Below are 21,979 nucleotides of genomic sequence, written 5' to 3'. Positions count from 1 at the left end.
CTTGAAGTTTTTGAAAGTTGAAAACACGTCTGACTTTTTCTTAATAGGGTACACCCAACATCTCCTGGAGTAGTCATCAATAAATGAGACAAAGTATTTTGCTCCACCTAGGGATGTAACTGGTGCTTGCCATACGTCAGAGTGAACCAATTCTAGAACACTTTTGCCTCTAGAATTTGATTTGTTGAATTTCAACCGGTGCTTCTTATTTGTTATGCAATGGTCACACAAAGGAAGTGCTACCTTTGTTAAGTCTGGAAGTAGGTTTTGCTCCACAAGGACTTTCATTCCTTGTTTTGACATGTGTCCAAGTTTCTGATGCCATAGCATTGCAGAATCTGAACTACATGAGGCAACAGAGGCTTCTTCTTCTCGCAAAGTCTCTCCCTTCAGCATTACAAGTTTTCTGCTATCTTTTCGCCTTTCCACAAGCGCTCCACAGAGCACCTTCATGATTCCATTATGTGTTTCAATCTTTCTTGCATTATTATCCAATAATCCGTAGGATAATAAATTTTTCTTCAGGCCTTTCACGTGCCGCACATCTCGAACAACTTTAATTGTTCCATCATACATCTTTAATTTGATGGTTCCCACGCCAATGATCTCTAAGGCATGATCATTGTAACTATACACAGATCCTCCTGAGACAGTTTCATAATGATGGAACCATTCTCTTCTTGAGTCATATGATATGTCGCTCCCGAATCAATGAGCCATATATCTGTAAATCTTTTTATGCCTTCACGGTGGTTGACGCTTCACAGCATAGAGCATCTCCGTCATCTGAAGTGTTTGCGGTATTGCCTTGTGGATTGGAGTTTTTATTTAGACTCCAACAATCCTTCTTCAAGTGACCCTTCTTTCCATAGTTGTAGCACTTTAAATTCTTTTTGCTCCTCGACTTCGATCTACCATGTTTGTGACTGCTGCTTTGGCCATGTTCTGTTGATCTCCCTCTCATCGTTGTCAATGCTTCTGCTTATTGCAGATTTATTTTTCTGTCTTCCTTGTTCTTGCGCCGATTTTCTTATTATAAAACAGCAGCTGCAACGTCATCGAAGACTAGACTAGTGACATTACTGTTTGTCAAGTTGATGATGAGTTGATCATACGAATCCGATAGACTTTGAAGTAGAAGTTCAACACGTTCTTGTTCTCCTATTTTACAGCTTAAGGATGTAAACTGAGAAAATAAAGTGTTCAGTGTATTTAAGAGCTCCGTCACTGAAGTAGATTCTGGCATACGAAGAGTGTACAATTTTCTCTTAAGGAAAATTTTATTGTGCAACGATGTGGCCTCGTACAATTTGGTGAGATGATCCCATATCTCTTTAGCTGTCTTCTTTTCCTCGATGCTTGACAATACTTCATCCGCTAATGCTAGATGAAAGTTTGCCATAGCATTCCCGTCTATTTCGATCCATTTGTTGTCATCTGTGAAATTCACTGGTATTTCATTGATAGCTGCTAGACAACCGTCTTTCCTCAGGATAACCTTCATCTTCAATTTCCACAATGAGAAATTTCTCCCATTGAATTTTTCAATATCAAATTTCGTTGCCATAGCTTCTTTTACGGATAGCTCCCACTATTTCACTATTGTGAATAGTTCTCTGTAACCTTCAAAGAATGGGTAATAACTTCTTATTTTCTTATGTTGGAGGATCCACCTTTTGGTGGCAACCACAAAGACAATAAGCATATATTACACACTCTAATCTAGTTCTGATACTAATTGTTGCGGAAGACGGCTATCGGATAGAGCAAAATCGCAACTGATAATTTGAGAAAATAAAAATCAAGATAAAGAAGATACAAAACTTACTTGGAAAACCCCTAAATAATATAGGGTAAAAACCACGGCAACGGTAGAAGAATTTCACTATGAGAAAATAGGAATTACAACCTCTCTCGATCTACCAAGGAGAAAACAATGCTAATTCTTTCTTGATAAAAAGGAGAAAACAACTCTTAAGAAACTCTCTAAATTCTCTCTAGTATTGGAATAAAGCTAGAATGTTTTGGGATGGTTTTGAAGCTAAATAAGCTAGGGTATTTATAGTTGAAGCTTTAAGGACTAATTTGTAAATACTCTAAATTACAATGGCTAAATGTGAGATTTTATCATTCCTATATGTCAAAAATGTTGTGCACCTTTCGGTGCATTTAATGCTCATTTTTTTTACTTCATTTCATGTACTTTCGGTGCATGTGCTGCTGATTTTCAACATAGAGGACATATTATTACCCATAGGAGTTTCAACAACCACCTCATTACCAGAATTGTCCACAAACTGCCTAGATTCGTTCAAAGATAAAGGGCTAGATACATCCCTCTCCTTATGCATCAACACACCATTCATAGTAATATCATTAACACTATTGATATCATGCAGCTCGTTCTCCTCAAAAAGCACCTGTTTACTAGAATTGGCACTTGACCATCACCTGAATCCACAGCATACTCCACGTCACGCTTGATACGGCCACCACCAGCTAGTTTTTGAGACGGTACACATATCCTCTCACCATACTGGAGTTTAGTAGAAGAATTGACAGTAGCATTCCGACATGACAAAGCTTGGTGACCCAACAAACCACACCCAAAACAAAACATGGGTAATCTCTCATAACGAGCAGGGCATAACCATGGCTTGGCACTTCTTGGAACTCCAATAGCAATACATCGGGGTAATTGCTTCATGAAATCAATCTGAATACGTATGTGTAAGAACTCACCCATATTACCACCAAGAACTCTCGTATCAACAACCAACACCTTTCCTATGCTTCCACCAAGAGACAAAGCCATAGCTTTATAAGGCCCAAATGAACTCGGTAAACCCGCACCCAAATCTCCAACGGAGAAAACTCATACTCCGTGTAGCAAAAAGGATCAAAGTCATGTAAATGACATTATTAACTTTGCCTTATCATCCTTCAAAATATCTCAAAAATCCGATTTGATCCAATTATCCGAAATTTTCTCAAACTTTATCGTTTTATCGTTTTATAACTTTTAATACAAACTCCGTATGGAAAATTTGAAAGACACAAAAACATCATTATTGGGGTAAACTATTCATTTACGGGTCAAAATACATAAGTTTTAAAAATTACAACTTGGTTCCTAAACTTTTCCCCAATTTACACTCACTAGTTAAAATTTTGGGATATTATAGAACTGGTCAAGAAAAAAATCTTCTTGTAGGTTGATTCATTACTCACACATCAAACTGAATAATTATCACATGCTTTACCAAAGTTGTACATGGAATTATGTCAACTATTAATCTTTCTTTGGGTCAATTAAAACTAACATATCCTAAGTTACATGTACATAACCTTCTATATTTTAAAATAAAATATTTTCCATGACCGAGGTCACTTGAACGACTTATTGATTTAATTAAGTTGTCTCAAAAATAAATATCAATATTCAAATTTAATATTTATATAACAATCAAATGTTAAAATTGAATTTTTTTTTATTGCACTACAGTCTTCGAAAGAACCTAAAACAAGGTTACGTAAATGGTGCCATCAAAAAAATTAAATCTCAAGTCTTTGATTGTTTTCAAAAAAAATCCTTAAACATGTGTTTAATTCATAACTTAATAAATTACCAAAGACAAATCGGATTCAAAACAATCAACATTTAACTAGAAGTCAAAGTCAAAGTAAATACTAGTGAATTAAATCTTTAATCAAAATGAATCGAATATATCATTGACATATATATATTTCATAATCCATAACATTAACAGCATACATGTCTATATTCTATAACTGAAATAGCAGTAAACAACAGTAAAAAAGCAAAACTTAAATATAGTCATAATTTCTGAAATAATCCGAAATAAGAAAGTCTAAATGGCATCATCAAAACCAAAAGCCTAAATCTTTGACTATTTTCAAGAATTTCTTAATAATGAATTCACCAAAATAAAACTAAACATGCTATAATAAAACAAAATACAAATTCATTAAAATAGCAAACATAATCAAAATCCAAATTTTATTTATTACTGAATAATTTCATTAATAATCAACAATCAAAATTAAAAATTTTGATCTAACCAAATTAAAAAATAACAACAACCACCACCACTTAAAGCAGTGCAATTCAGTTGCATATGGAAAATGATTCCCTTCAAATAATGGGTTATAAAACTAAAATTAAATTGTAACGAAAATAGTAAATTCCATTATTGAATGAAAAGAAAAAAAAGGTCACGCAACAGAAGGAAAAAAAAAAGGAAACAGTTCCAAAATTCAAACCAAAAAAATTACCCTTTTCCAAAAAAAAAAAATAAAAATCTTTCGATGATACATAAATTGCGCAAATCAAAAGAAATTGAAACAGTTCCAAATTCACATGCAAAAATCCAAAAGCAATTGAATTGCTAAGTAATACTTTTCCAAATCGATGTGCATTAAGGGGGGAAAAGAAAACACGCATTGAACAAACTTAATCGAAAATTTCAATTATACGCAACATCCAATGAATCATAAACCCTAGTTCATAATTTATAAGAATTATTTCAAAATTTTGTATGAGAGTTTTAATCACATAAATTATAAATCATAAAATCAATTGATTGTCAATTATTCAAAATGATAAGATGATAATACCATTTTTTTAGAACCTTAATAAATATGAAAAACTAATCAGGATCTAAACATATCAAATCATCAAGAATTAAAATATTAGACGTGGAAGCCTACCTAAATTAATTGATAAGTTGAAATCTTTGAATCTTTCTTGGTTGTGATCAGAACCATAACCCTTTATATAGTGATTTAAGAATCATTTATTTTCTTAACTTATAACTCTGTCTCTCAACAAATTATAAATACAACTTTATTAGTATCTACACTTTTATTTTCATGATACTTCTAATACCTTATGACTTTATAACATAATTGGTCATTTAATTTATGTCATATTTTATGATAACAATATACATCAAAAATATGTTCTCATAATTGTGACTTTTTAATTTTCTTCTACCTTTATGATATGTTTTCAGTGACCGTTTTTTTCGTCTATCCTTTTCCTCAGGGATGGATTTAATATCGCACGGCTTATCAAGATGACGCTTATTTATTATTTGATCTTCCTGTTTTGGACTATCATATTGGATTGGATTTTGATTTACGTTCGTAGATAGTTTATTCACGTCGCTCGACTCTGATTTATGGTTTTTCAATGGTCTTTCAATAGTTTGTTATTCTTTTATGGTTCAATTTTCAATGCGATCAGATCTGTTCGTATCTATATTTGTTCGAGATCATTTGATTTGTTTTTTTAAATTTTCCTTGTATTGTCCTTGTGTGATCTTAAGTTGCTAGTTGTATTGTGTTAATGATTATAGTAATATATCATTATTATGTGCTTAGTTTACGACTATAATTTTAACGTTTCATTGTAATTTGAATATTTTCTATTTTTTAAAGATTATCTATATAATTCAAGATAAAAAATCATACAAAGCAGGACATCATCACGAATCTCATTAAAGAATCCCCTAATTCTGGATGGAGGAAAAAGAACGCAACATGACGATACAAGTCGAAGATACAACATGAGAATGAAATGAAACAAGAACATAGCCACTGCTATAAACACAATTCAAACACCAAAAGACAAGAACAAGCCTATACCAGCATTACTAAACGATCAAAATGTAGACATGGCCACGGCAATAGAAACCACATACACTGCTACCATCAACAACGACGGCTGAACAAGCCCCCCCCCCCCCCAAGCAGCATCAAATCAGGCAAGGAGGAAGAAAGAATGACAGAAAAAGGCTTCTATAAAAAAATAGGTGACAGAGCTATCAGGGTAGTTATGATGTGTGACCATCTAATTTAAGATTAATATAATTTAAAATGGTTTTCAAAATAAAAAAATTATATAAATTTATAACATTTTTTGTTGCAACTGAAAAGTTAAATTACCATATTTATGACTTACAACCAAAAATATTACTTTGTCCAATCTATAACATCGCACTCATGATATCATCAAACTGAAACTATCCAATATTGTATGCATGTAGAGATAGTTATTTTCTGTATACCAAATGTGGGCAATCAAGATCAGTTCACAAATTTTTCTGCCTATGCTCACCCAATATATACTATTTCAAACAGTAAATGTCATTGATAAGTGCTTAATTTAGTTAATATTTTTGCTTTTAAATTACACCTTAATCATTGGTTTTTGTAGTTTAATTATTCGTCTTCATTCATTTTCTATGTAGGACGTTAGATTCTGAAAATTGCACTAAAATGAAAGAATTCTGCATTTTTTTATTTATTTTCGGAATCGAAGCTAGATTAGTGGCATGAACTCGGGCATGAAACATTCGACGAGACGATGACATCAACACCGTCTAGAAGATCCAGTCAGGGTTTCTAGAAGAACGATTGAATTGGTCACACGTTGCTGGAATACGGATTTGGATTAAACTCAAGTTTTAGGATAATATTTTAAACATTATATTTTATCTTTGTATTTTAGTTTAAATAGATGTTAGAATTTCAATTAGGATTTAGGATATTATTTTAAATAGTATTTTAGTTTATCTTTGTTTTAGGTATTTTAATTTAAATAGTTTTAAGTGTTTTTATTAGGATAAAAGATATTATTTTAGGAATTATATTTAGCTTATTTTTAGGAATTTGAAGGCTATAAATACCCTCTAATGGTAAGCCTAGAAACATCTCTCTCTAATCTAAGAATTAAATATTCTTTTTCTCTCTAGCTTTCTCTCTATTTTTCGCCACTTCTTTATTTTATTTTAAATTTTGTTTTCAACAATTATGCTAAGAATGATTTTGGTCATACTTACTAATTTCTTTTAAGCCGAAGGCTAAAGCGAAGGCTCAATTCCAAACGTGAGAATTGTAAGGTACTTAAATCGCTTCGGATTTGTCTCTCTGTTTTTTGAGCTTACTTTTCAAATCAAAACAATTTTGACGTTAGTCCGGATGTTGTTATGGTTAACGTGTGAAGAAGGATTGGCTTATTTAAGCACATTCGACTTCCTGAGAACATACTTAGAAAAATTGTTTGCTAAGAGGAAACTGAGATCGAAATCAGTTATTGTTGAAACGACACAATCCGAGTTGGCAATGAAGAATTGTCCTTGTAAGCCGAAGTGAATCTTGAAGTAAAAATTTGTTTCGATGAACCGAGGAATTTGAGGCAAAGCTGAAGTCTGAGGCTGCTTTCACTATAAGTTTCTCATTATCTCAATCTCTTTAGATTATTTATTTAATTATTTTCTTTTATTTAATTCTTATCTTTTCTTTTAAAAACAACTTTTAAGACCCCCTTTTTATTTTCACTACTATTATTTATTATTTTATTATTTTCCCCATTTATTTATTATTACTTAATTTATTATTTTTTCTTTTTAAATTATAATTATTTATTTTATTTTATTTCAAACTTCATATAGAATTCTATCATCCTCTAAATCAAAGAGTTTTACTAAATCATAAAAAACCATAGTCCCTATGGATCGACCCTGCTTCTCTATACTACATTTTCCTTTCTATTTATTAAGAAGCCATAATTATTTTGATAGCAAAACGATGGTTATCAAATTGGCGCCGTTGTTGGGAATTGAATGGCAAGTACTAATTTATTTTTCTAATTTTTGATTTATGACCAGAAGGAACCCAAGTGAAATAGCATATCTAGATTTGGAGATCGAAGCACGAGCACCAAGAATCCACACACAAATGCTTCGAGAAAAGAGAAAAAGACAAGAACAAGTAAAAAGTTCAGAAACATAATCAAATCCAGAGACAAACTCTGAAGCAGACGCATACAACATCCCAATGGCAGAATAAAAACAAACGATCTGAGAACTAGCCACAACTCTTGTCACTCAGACACCATTATGCATCAATTTTCCTAGTGGTGGGACTCTGTTTCAATTAAAGACGGGACTCATTCATCTTCTTCCCACCTTTCACGGCTTGCCCACTGAAGATCTGCACAAACACTTGTTGAAATTCAACATGGTTTGCACTAGCATGAAACCACAGGGATTTACCGAGGATCAAATTAAATTGAGAATTTTCCCTTTCTCTTTAGCCGATTTGGCTAAAGATTGGTTATTTTATTTACCTCCAAATTCAGTTAATTCATGTGCTGACATGAGTCGAATTTTTCTTTACAAGTTCTTTCCAGTGGCTAAAGCAAGCGAGTTACGAATGAGTATTCTTTCCAATCAACAAAAGACTGAAGAAAGTCTTTTTGACTATTAGGGGCAATTTAAAAAGCTTTGCGCACGTTGTCTGAAACACGAATTAAGTGAGAAAACGTTAATTCAATACTTTTATGAAGGCCTTTTACCAATGGAAATGAAAATGGTAGATGCCACCAGTGGAGGAGCATTAGTCAACATGACCCCAACAACAGCAAGAACATTGATTTCAACAATGGCAACCAACTCTCAACATTTTTCAAGTGAACCCATCCAACGGGTTCACGAGATAAGTATAATTTCCCTTGAAAATAAGTTAGATAAATTAACTGAAGTAGTTAATTCACTTGTTGCAGGAAACTCTGGAGCAACAAGAGCATGTGGGATATACACAAAGCTAGACCATCCGATGGATTGTTTCCCGTTGATACAAGAAGGAGGAAATGCAGAAATCAATGCCGTAGGGAACTTTCCAGGTCCTACACAAAGACAATACAACCTATACATCAATACTTATAATCCAGGATGGCGAGACCACCCAAACTTCAACTGTGCGATAAACCAAAGGTCAACCTATCAACCAAGACCTCTTCTTCAACAGCAAACACAAAAGCCATCATTGGAAGAAATCATAGGAAAGTTAGCAATTTCACAAGATAAAATGGTTATATCCCAAGAAAAGTTCATTACATCCCAGGAAAAATTCCAAAGACGAACTCAGACACATCTTCAAGAGTTGGATAACTAAGTGAGCCGACTAGCTCAAATTGGGGAAATTGGAATCACAAGGAAGACTATCTTCTGAAACGGAGTTAAATTGAGAGAGAATGTTACTTCCATCACACTTCGAAGTGGAACAGTTATCTAACCCGAATTTCCAGTAGAAAAAATTGCACATCAGAAGAACCAGAGGAAACACCACCTCTAGAAATACAAGGTACGTCTGACTCACATCTTTCTCTTTCTTCTCATGAAATCACACCACCACCCTTCCCATCAAGTTTGATGAAGCGTGATAAAAGAGCTAAAGAAAATGAGATCTTAGAGGTGTTCCAAAAAGTTCAAGTCAACATACCTCTTCTTGAAGTAATTTGACAAGTACCAAGGTATGCTCGATTTTTAAAATAACTTTGCACTACAAAGAGGAAATCAATGGGACACGAAAAGGTAAATTTGAGAGAACATGTATATGCAATTTTTCAACGAAAACTCCCACTAAAGATGAAAGATCAAGGTATGTTCGCTATACCTTGCAAAATAGGTAATTTTAAAATTAAACATGCAATGTGTGACTTAGGAGCTTCAATTAATGTTTTGCCATTTTATATTTATAAAATAATTACTAACGAGCCTTTGAAGAAAAAAGGAATAACCGATCTAAGATCTATCCAGTGGGAGTAATGGAAAATGTCTCAGTAAAGGTTGATGTATTATTTTTTCCGGCAGATTTTCTATGCATTGACATGGAACATGATAGATCGGATTCTTATTCTGAGTACTCTTAGGTCGACCCTTCCTAAGCACTACACATACAAAGATCGATGTTAGAAGTGGTATACTGACAATGGAATTTGATGGTGAGATCGTTGAATTTGATGTTTACAAAGCAATGAAATGCCCTGATCATGTTGAAAGAATTAATTATGTTGTTGTTATAGATCCTTTAATTGATGAATATATTGAATCTAATTTCTCTTATGATCTTTTCAAGGATCCTGAACTTTGTCACGAAGAGGAAGAAAAAGAGTTTGAAAATATTAATTCAATCAATTCTGATTTATCTTTATTTTCCTCTAAAACTAAAATTTTACCTTCTGTTTTGCAGGCACCTGAGGTAGAATTGAAGCAATTAACGGAACATTTGAAATATGCCTTTTTGTGTGAAAATGAAACCTTACCAGTGATCATCTCAACTAAATATCCGAAGGAGAAAAGGAAGCTTTGGTAGCAGTGTTGCACTCTCACAAAGAAGCCATAGGATGGACCATTGCCGACATTAAAAGATTAAGTCCCTCGACCTGCATGCACAAGATTAAAATCAAAGAAGGAACAAAGCCATCACGAGAAGGACAACGCCGATTAAATCCACTAATGATGGAAGTAGTGAAGAAGGAAATTCAAAAACTCCTTGATGATGATGTAATCTATCCAATATGGGATAATAATTGGGTATGTCTGATTCATGTGGTTCCCAAGAAAACGAGAGTCACAGTGGTAGAAAATCAAGAAGGGGAGTTAGTGCCAACAAGAGTTCAAAATGGATGGCGAGTTTGTATTGATTACATGAAGTTGAACTCTCTTACTCAAAAAGATCATTTTCCTCTTCTCTTTATAGACCAAATGATTGAAAGATTAGCTGGGAAAACTTATTATTGTTGCCTTGATTTTTTTAGATTTTTTCTAAATCCCAGTATCATCCAAGGATCAAGAGAAAACAAATTTTACTTGTCCTTTCGGTACATTGACCTATAGATGGATGCCATTTGGTCTTTGTAACGCACCGAATGCCTTCTAAATATGCATGTTAAGTATATTTTCCGACTATGTGGATAACGGCATTGAAGTCTTTATGGATGACTTCACGGTTTATGGTAATTCTTTTAATGAATGTCTTGATAATTTAACTAATGTGCTTAAAAGATTCTTAGAATTTAACCTTGTTTTAAACTATGAAAATGTCATTTTATGGTTGATAAAGGGTTAATTTTAGGTCATATTGTTTCCTCAAAAGGGATTGCGATTGATAAAGCTAAAACATATATTATATGCCACTTCTTTACCCCACAACTATTAGGGAAATTCGTTCTTTTCTTGGCCATGCAGAATTTTACCGCAAGTTTATTAAAGACTTTTCAAAGATAGCACAACCAATATGCAATCTTCTTCAAAAGGATCAAGACTTTGAAGGAGTCTTTTGATTCATTAAAGGGAAATCTTATTTTAGCTCCAATTGTTCAGCCTCCATTTGGAATTACCCCTTTGAACTTATGTGTGACGCATCGGATACTAGCAGGAGCCGTTCTCAGCCAAAAATAGGGAAATAACCACATATCATAGCCTATGCATCCCGAACTTTGGACTCCGCTCAGAAAAATTATTCAACTACGGAAAAAGAACATTTTTCTATAATTTTTTCTTTAGAAAAATTTAAATCTTATTTGCTTAGCACTAAAAGTATTATTTTTTCTAATCATGTTGCTTTAAGGTAAAGCAAAATCAAGGCTTATCCGATGGTTCCTTCTTTTACAATAATTTAACTTGGAAATCGAAGACAAAAAGGGATGCAAAATCTGGTGGCAAATCACTTGAGTCGAATTCCCCTTTCCACATCCGTCCCAGCACTTAGAGAAGAATTTTGTGAAGAAAAATTGATAGTGCTGCAAAGCATAACTCCATGGTTTGCGGATATGGTTAATTATTTGGCCACATATAAGTTACCATTAGATTTGCAGAGAGCTGAAATCAATCGAATAAAGAATGAATCCTGATATTATATTTGGGACGATCCTTATTTATGGAAGCACTGCTCGGATCAGGTAATTCGGCGATGTATTATCGAAAGTGAGGTAAATTCAATTTTACAATTTTGCAATTCTTACTCTTGCGGTAGTCATTTTGGGCCAAAACGTACATCCATAAAATTCTTGAATGCGGTTTCATTTGGCCTAAAATCTTTCGAGACTCTTATTATTTTGTAAAACTTGTGAAAGATGTCAACGTACAGGTAATTTAAGCCGTAGGAATGAAATGTCGCTTAATTTTATACAAGTTTGTGAAATTTTTGATGTTTAGGGAATTGATTATATGAGTCCTTTTATTTCGTCATTTGGAAATACTTATATTATTTTAGCCGTAGATTATGTTTCTAAATGGGTGGTAGCTAAGGCACTCAGAATAATGATGCTAAAACTACAGTTAATTTTTTGAAAAATACTATTTTTCCAGGTTTGGCACGCCAAGGGCTATAATAAGCGATAGAGGAACACATTTCATAAACTGAGTGATCGAATCATTGATGAAGAAATTTGGAGTAAATCAAAGAATAACTACCGCTTACCATCCATAAATAATGGACAGACTGAAGTATCAAATCGGGAAATTAAAATAATTCTTGAAAAATTGTTAAACTAGACCGAAAGGATTGGAGTTTTAAATTAACTGATGAACTTGGGCATATCGAACCACTTATAAAGGTCCCTTTGGGATGTCACCATACCGGCTTGTTTTCGATAAACCACGCCATTTACCAGTTGAGTTAGAACATCGGGCTTATTGGGCCGTTAAACAATGTAACATGGACCTGGATGCAATTGGCGAAGCTCGAAAATTACACATTCAAGAACTTGAAGAAATTCAAAGAAATGCATATGATAGTGCTAAGATATTTAAAGAAAAAACAAAAAAAAATCACGATAGTAGAATTTCTTTTAAAACTTTTTTTGTCGGTCAAAAGGTTTTATTATTTAACTCCAAATTTAAACTTTTTGCAGGAAAGCTCAAATCAAAATGGCTCGGACCGTTTACAGTAACTCAAGTATTTCCTCATGGTCTTGTTGAAGTTGAAGATAACTGAGGAGTTTGATTTAAAGTCAATGGTCAAAGGTTGAAACCGTATTATGAGAATGCTCCGGTAGGTCTAATTGAAGAAATTAATTTAGAGGAGCCCACACTTTGAAAAATCAGGTCGTCGAGCTAACGACGTTAAACAAAAGCGTTTGATGGGAGGCAACCCATTTCATTCTATTTTTGTTTTTATTTTTTTTATTTCATTTTATTTTTATTTTTATTTTTGTTTTATTTCATTTTATTTTTAGCAAACTAAATTTCATTATATTTATTTTATTTTGATTATTTTATTTTATTTTTCTCTAAACATATCAGAAATTCGATCGAAATTTAACGAAAGAATAGTGTTTCAAGTCTGGAAGTAGGAGGCAGACGCACATTAGCATAACCCAACCCCAGGAGGCGCACGTTAACACACCTCAATTTTTGTTCCATCCTCTGTCAAAAATTCCAAGTTTGAAGCTACTCTTGTTTCAAATTTCTATTTATGGGCCCCACCTTATCTATCACTATCTCAACCTTTACAATTCTAAACCCATCCCAACACTCTTTCATTCCAACTTTTTAGTTTGACTAAAAATCAAACTCTTTTTCTTTTCTTTTTTATTCCCCACGTGAAAAGCCCCACCATAAGCCAACAATCTTCTTTCTTCATTCCAGTCGCACGCCCCTTACCCTTCATTTCTTTGTTTCTTTTGATCAGCCACCATAAACCTTACATCACCACGGGTCAAGATTCGTCACAGCTCAACCTTGGAGGCCGCTGTCGCCACTAGATTGGGGAGTATTCATTTTACCTCTCTTTGATTTTCAATTCAATATATGTTTTAGGACAAAACGGAATAAATGATGGGGGAAGGATAAGAATGTTGTCAAATTTTTCCTTGACTTATTTGATTGTTTGAAATTGAGTTGTTCTGATATTGATGTGTTGAGATCATTGGTTGTTAGTCTTGAACTTCACCTTATACTCTTGCTTCCTTTTGGATTGTGATCATGTTTTGATCGAATTTAATTTGCATGATTGGTGATTGGTATAGCTGGTGAATTTTTTGTTGAGTATTGATATTTTATGCTTTTGTCGATAGAGATGAACTTGACTCAATGCATATAAATTTTTCTTGTAAGATTTGAGCCTAACGAGCATACATTTTCTTTCTTGCTCATTGTTTGAATTGTGTGTGTCGGACTAATTAGGATGTTCTAGAACTTGTAATCAAAATGTATATCGAGACTACATGTTGAACGTAATGTTTTAATGTGATAGGGGAACCTAGGATAAACCCATTTTTCCCAAAAAGCCTACCCGTTTATATATCCACTAGTGACCCATATTTGAGCCTATTTCCCTTTCTTTGTTTTACACCTCATAATTAAACCCGAAACCTTTCTTTTTCTTCTCTTTTCACACCCTTGCCGAGACTTGAAGATCTTGTATCAATCATGTTCCACGAAAAAAATCACTGTTTCAAAAAAAAATCGGAAAATAACAAGTTGTTCACTGTTTCAAACAGCAAAAAAAAAAAAAACCATTCGTTTGAAGAAAAAAAGGAAAAATTGATCGTTTCAATTGTCTTTAATCTATTTTTTTCCTTGTTTTGTTTTCCATTTGTGCTTCATGTTAATTCGTGGATTGTTCTTAATTATTGTGATTTCTTGTCTTGGTATTTTAAATCTTTCTTTTTGACCTTTTCCCTACCCTAATCTAAGCCTCGTTACACATTATTTAAGACCCCTTGATTATTGCATTATGTTCATTTTTCGTAGTGGAGACTTGATTGGATTCCAAGCCTATGGTAATGTTTTGGTTAGTTTCGGTTTGAGCAATTTCATTTACCTCAAACACTTTGAGCGGATAAGTTTGAATTTTTGTGAGGTATTAAGTCATGTTTCATTGAAGTTGGAAATTAATTGAGATGTCTTGCTTACTTTAAATTTTCTTAGTTGTGTCTTTGCTTGATTGTAACTTTAATTCGGCAAATATCATTGACTTAGTTTGATTGGAAGTTTGAGGAATAAATTGAAATTGAATATGACAACTTATGATTTTGATATGTTAATTGATGAATGTTTGAGGACAAGCATTGAATATGTGAGGGGGAATTTGATAAGTGCTTAATTTAGTTAATATTTTACTTTTAAATTACTCCTCAATCATTGGTTTTTGTGGCTTAATTGTTCGTTTTCATTCATTTTATGTGCAGGACATCAGATTCTAGAAATTGCACTGAAAGGAAAGAATTCTGCAGTTTTTTTTATTTTCGGAATCAAAGCTGGATTAATGGGCATGAACTCGGGCATGAAACATCCGACATGGCAATAATGTCAGCACCTTCTAGAAGATCCAGTTAGTGTTTCTAGATGAACGAATGAATTGGTCACACGTTTCTGGAATACGGATTTGGATTAAACTCAAGTTTTAGGATAATATTTTAAACATTATATTTTATCTTTGTATTTTAGTTTAAATAGATGTTAGTATTTCAATTAGGATTTAGGATATTATTTTAGATAGTATTTTAGTTTATCTTTGTTTTAGGTATTTTAGTTTAAATAGTTTTAAGTGTTTTTATTAAGATAAAAGATATTATTTTAGGAATTATCTTTAGCTTATTTTTAGGAATTTGAAGGCTATAAATACCCTCTAAGGGTGAGCCAAGAAACATATTTCTCTTATCTAAGAATTAAATCTTCTTTTTCTCTCTAGCTTTCTCTCTATTTTTCGCACACTTCTTTATTTCTTTTAAATTTTGTTTTCAAAAATTACGCTAAGTATGACTTTGGTCATGGTTAAATAATTTTCTTTTAAGTCGAGGCTAAAGCGAAGGCTAAATTCCAAACGTGAGACTTGTAAGGTACTTAAATATCTTCAGATTTCTCTCTCTGTCTTCTGAGCTTACTTTTCAAATCAAAATAATTTCGAAATTGGTCCGGATGTTGTTATGGTTAATGTTTGAAGAATGATTGGCTTATTGAAGCACATTTGACTTCCTGAGAACATACTTAGCGAAATTGTTTGCTAAGAGAAAACTGATATGGGAATCAATTATTGTTGAAACAACACAATCTGATTTGGCATCAAAGAATTGTCCTTGTAAGCGGCGTGAACCTTGAAGTAAAAATATGTTTCGATGATCCAAGGAATTTGAGACAAAGCTAAAGTCTGAGGCTGCTTTCACTATAAGTTTCTCTTTATCTCAATCTCATTAGATTATTTATTTAATTATTTTCTTTTATTTAATTCTTATCTTTTATTTTAAAAACCCCTTTTTATTTTTACTATTATTATTTATTATTACTTATTTTATTATTTTTTCTTTTTAAATAATAATTATTTATTTTTATTTTATTTCAAACTTCATCTGAAATTATATCCTCCTCTAAATCAAAGAGTTTTACTAAATCACAAAAAACCATAGTCCCCATGGATTGACTCTGCTTCTCTATACTATCTTTTCCTTTCTATTTATTAAGAATTAGAATTTATTTTAATAACATAACGACGGTTATCAGTAATATACATTACAGAGACATCAAAACCTTCATAATAATTAAAAACTAATTGCAGTTTCCTTCCCCACACACATTGGTTAAATAATCCAAATTTTAAAAATTCGAAGTAAACGTACCTTAATTTGAAGGCATGATATAAAAAGATACTCCTAACATTTGATTAGTAATCATTTTAGTTCTTATTCTTTTTTTGGAACATTTTAACACCTAATATTTTATTTTGGGACAAAAAGGCCCCTCTATAAATGAAAATCGTTAACTATCAAACGATTAAGCTCCAAAATAGGAGACTTTTACCCTGAAATGAAAATGTTAAGGGTCAAAATGCTCTAGAAAGAAAGAATAAGAGTGAAAGTAACTATTCGATCAAACGTTAAAGATTTTATTACCCTAAAATAAAATGTTTGAAGCAAGATACTCAAAGAAAAAAACATAAATCAAAATAATCAGTTTAATAAATGCTGGAAGTTAATTTTAATATTATATCTAATTTAGTATGACTAAAATTAAAAATTAATTCTAAAATTTGAATTGATCTTATCGAAGATCAACTTCATTCACCCATTTACGTTTAGTCTATAAATCTTAGTCATTTTTTTTCAAAAGAAACGAATAAAAGTTCTCATTAGAATCATTTTTTTCAGCTGTCACATTACATTTTTATTTTTCCCTTTTCTGTCCTTCCAAACACGAAGAAGAAGAAGAAAGAAAGAAAGAAAGAAAGAAAAAACTCATGCATAATATGCAACAGTCCCTCACATTTTTACAAGCTCATGACCAATCAATAAAGTTAACCAAAAAAAAAAAAACCAGAAAAGAAAACCACACTTTTTTCATTCACGACGCCATTAATAATTTATAGAGCGGAAGGGAAAGAAGAAAGTCTGGCTCCCATATTTGATGATGAAGATGGTGGCGAAATTGTTGCTTCCATACCACCACCAACACCGCCACCAATTTGTCCTTCAATAATATTATCCCACAACACAAAGTTGGAGCATTGCTGGGATTCAACCCATTCATTCAACTCCAGCTGCTGCATCCGTAAGCTCTCCGGTGTTATTTCTCCACCTTCCTCATCCATGCTAGTACAAGACTGAACTTCGACACGAACCATGTTATCTATCAATGGTGGCAAATAATTATTTATGTCCATTGTGAATGAATTTGAAGGAGGAAATGGTAGAACTTGAAGCTGATTGAGATTATTCCAAGTGGTCTCAGTGTTTAAATGAGCTGATTCATGGAAAACCTCTCCTCTTACATTGGCATCTTGAAGCACCTCATCTAGTGGAGTAATTGTTGTGTCAAACATAAATAATGGTGCTTGAGATGAAAATAGGGTTTCTTGAGCAGGGATTGCCAAGTTCTGGTTTGCTAATTCTAATTGATTTGAAGCATAATTTATCTGGAAAGTTTGAATGCTCGGAGCAGTGTTCGTCGGTGAAGATGAAGGCTTTCTTATCTTCTTTTTGATCCATGAATTCCAATAATTTTTTATTTCATTATCTGTTCTTCCAGGCAAGTGAGTTGCAATGTGAGCCCATCTAGAAGAAACAAATGCAGAAAAGATCAGTAGTATGAAACATCAGTCCATTAAATTGTAGTGAAAATGGGAGAAAGTCTTTGTAGCTGTAGAGAATGAAAACAAAAAAAAACGTGTTCTAGAGATGTTAAACATGTGATTTTCTAGCTGAAAACTTTTGTTTAAACATCATGATAATGCCTTTTTAACGCCCTTTGAAGCACCTGTTAGGATTGTCGAAACGATTAACGACAGATGAGTACGCTCGAATAGAAAAATAAAAAGACATCAAAATTTACATGAAAAATCCAGCCACGGACAGAGAAGAACATAAGTTCACTATGTCATAAATACAAGATCTATTACATCTGTTACACCTCAAAATCCTGATCCTTAATTATTATTTATAGGGATCAAATGAAGCATGCCTCGCACTTTTATTACTGATTTGCTTGCAACTTGAAAACGAAAACTAAGAAGGAATTGAGTCATAACCCTAACCGCAACTACTTAAACAACAATAATGGAGCTTGCCTTTTACTTAAAAAAAACTATTGACATTTACAAACAAGACTTAATAGTGAAGTTTTCTTATTTAAGTGATTAACTCCAATATTCGGTTATTAGAAGATTTTCATGATCTTTTAGAATTTTAGAAACAATATATAATCAGAGACCGATACAAAATTTTAAGAAAAAAATTATAAATAAATGGAATTAACCTGTTTCCTACAACCCCATGGAGGCTAATAATCAACTTCTCTTCCTCAGGAGTAAACCTCCCTCTTCTAATATCAGGCCTCAGATAATTAATCCATCTCAGCCGACAACTTTTCCCACATCTCTGAAGACCTAAAATCAAAACGAAGAACACTTAGCAAAAGAATATATATATATATGGAGCAATGACAGAATATAATCACCAGCTTTCTCAGGGACTTCACTCCAACAGCCATAGCCATGAGTGGTGATGAATCGAATGAGCTTTTCATCTTCCTCAGGGGACCAGAGGCCTCTCTTAACCTTTTGTTGATTGCAGCATGAATGGTGACCCATCATATAATTTAATTTCGATCAAAACCCCTTTCTTTCTTCTTTCTAGTTTCGGCTGATTTCTCAATCTTTTGCTAAATTTGATCAAAATTAGTAAAAGAAAATATAAAAAACAAGTATAGTTCTTTGGGATTTGGAACAGGTGCTCCATTTAAATGTCTGGAGAAGTACAAAATACCGACATTGAAACAGGATGGGGTCCATCATTCAAAGGGGCCCTACAATATTTTTCATCTAACCCTAAAAAAGACATTTCATCAGCTTCTATTCACCCGGAGAACAACATTTTCTACATAGAGTTGTATTACGTAATTCAGATAACCATGTTCTCACGTACCCTTCATTCAATTCTTTCAAAATCTTTAGCCTGTTGTTTGTTTTCCCTCACTTATTTTTTTTTAATCTATCTCTAATTATTTATTGTTTTAATTAGGGATTTAAATTGCACTTATGATCACGTTTTCAGTTACATTACGTTTATCTCTAATTATTTTATTTAGCATACTTTTATAATGTTACATTTTTACTCGGTGACAATATAATTTATTAATAAAAATGAAGCTTCCTTGTAATGTGTTTAGGTATTTAGAATTAATAATAATGTTAGATATTATCGTTAAAAAATCATATTTAATCGATAATAAATTTAGACGTTATGAATTTTTTTAGAACTTTTTAAAAAATTACATGTTATCGTCTCAATAAAAATAAACTAATGATAGAAATTTGGATTTATTAATAATATTATAAAAATAAAATATGAAATTATGTCCAATTAAATTTTAATATAAAGATTAAATTATAAAATCAGTGTACATAGGGATTATAAAACTTTTTTTTAAACAATTATGCCTAGAAAAGAGGGTAAAGTTAAGAGTTCTACCGTGTGGCACGTTTAATATAACACTTTTGTGAATCGTAATATTACTATTAAACATGTTGGTCTTCACTACTTGCATGATGCAAATTTTATTTTATTTTCTTTAAAGATTGGACTCTATTTTGGGGGCTCTTTTGCTTGATTAATTTTGATACATAAATATAATTATTGCTTTTACTATTGATATAATCATTTATTTATTTAATATAAATTTGATATTAAACTTTGAGAAGTTTAATTCTTTCATATTTTTTCTTAATATTCTTCATCCAATGTATTTAATCGATCTATTTTTCTTTATTTTAATACTTTTTCATTTTTACTTTTCTTCTAAATTTGATAAGTAAACTTATAAATTAATTACAGCAAATTATACCATACAGGGATGTTTAAATGGTCGGTTTAGTCACCCAACCGATCTAATATTCATTAATCAAATTAATCTAATTTTTTTAATCGTTAATCTAGTTAAACTTTTTTTAGACTATTAACCGAACCGAATAAAGTTTAGTTACTTTCGTCGGTGACCGAATTAACTAAATTTTTTTTAGTTAGATTACTTGAGTTTAATAGAGATATTTTTTTATTTGAGTTAAAATTTAATTGAGTCTTGACAATTTAATGAGTCTAGTATAGTTAACAAATAATTTGGTCTTAGTTATTAATGAGTTTGAGCTTAAAATGTGTATTTAATATACATAATATATTAAATATTTAATATTTTTAGTTAATTCAGTTAATTAATAAATTTCGAACAGAATTAACTATTACCGAATATTAAAAAAACGTTCTCCAACCGAATTATTTCGATTAAGTCAATTTCGAGAAGTGAAGACCCCTAATTCTATATATATATATATATATATATATATGGGTTAGGATCCGCTTACATAATGTAAAACTCTTTAGTTTTACATAGATTTAGGACCGTTTGATGAGTGAAAACAGATCACTGAATATCTTCTTATTTTTTAATATTAATCTCAACCATTTATTTTTACTCATCCAACTGTCTTAAATCTGTGTAACTAATTTTTTTTACATTGTACATAATTATTTCTCTCTATATATATATATCGAAACAAAAGTATACCATATATAAATGGAGAGTAATTTTATAAGCCGATAAATGTTATATCGGAAAGTCCAAATTATAAGACCGTTTAAGAAGAATGCCGACAGAGAGATGTTGAAACACAAAGTTTATATATAAAAAGGGAATGATTGTAATACAAGACTCTCATGAGTTGGGAGACAATTTGAGAGGCTATGAAAATGAAGTCAATTTTGATTTTTCTTCATACTCGCTTAATCATGGGATAATACTTATATATCACCCACTATTCAAAGAACATGACTTTTTTTTTCTTCCGGTTCTAAAATTTTGTCTTGATTAATCCTGATCGATCCGGATTACACACAACATATTTAATTTTGGTGGGTGAGTTTATCAACAGAGATTTTCGACATACACATATACTTGAACTCAAGATTTATTTAAACAATATCAAATTACTTACTACTTGAATCAATCCTGTCATAGACATGACCTCATTTCTAATTCTTATTTATTATCATTACAATTGTTTCTCTCTTTATTGATTGTTTCACTAATCTTGATGACGGTTGCATCACGTAACTCATGAAACTCCATGTCACCTATATATCATTTCAGACCAAACTTAATTTAGTTTTCTTCATTAAATGGAAAAAAAACGTAACATTAATTGAGATATTTCCTGTATTAAACTATGGCTGTAACTGTCTAAAGATATGTTAATTGTCTGGTCTTGTAGGAGCGGTTCACTGTCTAAATATTTACCGTAAGTGAATATACAACAAATACGTACGTAGCATGGTTAATGTCACGTAATGTAATCCTATTTGATTTGATGAGATTTATCAAAATGAATCTAAACAGGACATAAAATTTTACATTAGAGGATTAATTTATAAAATTTTAAGAGGAACAAACATATAAAATTTTATGAGAATAGAAATAGATTTTTAATAAAAAAATATATAAAAAAATATAAAATATATATGAATCTGAAAATTTTAAGGTAACGAATGCCCTCATCTTGTTTGCAAATCTCATTTTGGATGAACATAACTTGAAATATAATCATAATTCTTTCTTTATCGATAACAACTAAACTTTTGTGAAATGTTTCAATCAAAATTTATTTTTTCCTTCCCATCGTATGT

At 31.8% G+C, this 21,979-nt stretch overlaps 1 protein-coding gene across 2 annotated transcripts; it reads right to left on the bottom strand.

The window, feature by feature from the left end:
• Positions 1-2,488: 2,488 nt before the first annotated feature.
• LOC120146356 (transcription factor MYB20-like) lies at positions 2,489-18,979 on the bottom strand. Of its 2 annotated transcripts, XM_039159946.1 has the most exons (4): positions 18,762-18,979; positions 18,561-18,690; positions 17,158-17,860; positions 2,489-2,499 (listed from the first exon to the last, which is right to left on the bottom strand). In XM_039159946.1, exons 1-3 carry the CDS (start codon positions 18,895-18,897, stop codon positions 17,170-17,172), a joined length of 957 nt encoding a protein of 318 aa, XP_039015877.1. In that variant the 5' UTR covers positions 18,898-18,979; the 3' UTR covers positions 2,489-2,499; positions 17,158-17,169. The 2 variants fall into 2 exon arrangements, with proteins under 2 accessions (XP_039015877.1, XP_039015876.1); XM_039159945.1 differs by lacking the exon at positions 2,489-2,499 and having other exon boundaries at positions 17,070-17,860.
• Between the last annotated feature and the right edge of the window lie 3,000 nt (positions 18,980-21,979).

The sequence above is a fragment of the Hibiscus syriacus genome, unplaced genomic scaffold, assembly GCF_006381635.1.
Source record: "Hibiscus syriacus cultivar Baekdansim isolate YM2019G1 unplaced genomic scaffold, ASM638163v2 tig00110912_pilon, whole genome shotgun sequence".
In the NCBI taxonomy this organism is placed as follows: domain Eukaryota; kingdom Viridiplantae; phylum Streptophyta; class Magnoliopsida; order Malvales; family Malvaceae; genus Hibiscus; species Hibiscus syriacus.
The sequence above is the reverse complement of the archived record's forward strand: the minus strand, read 5'-3'. Positions and strand labels throughout refer to the sequence as shown.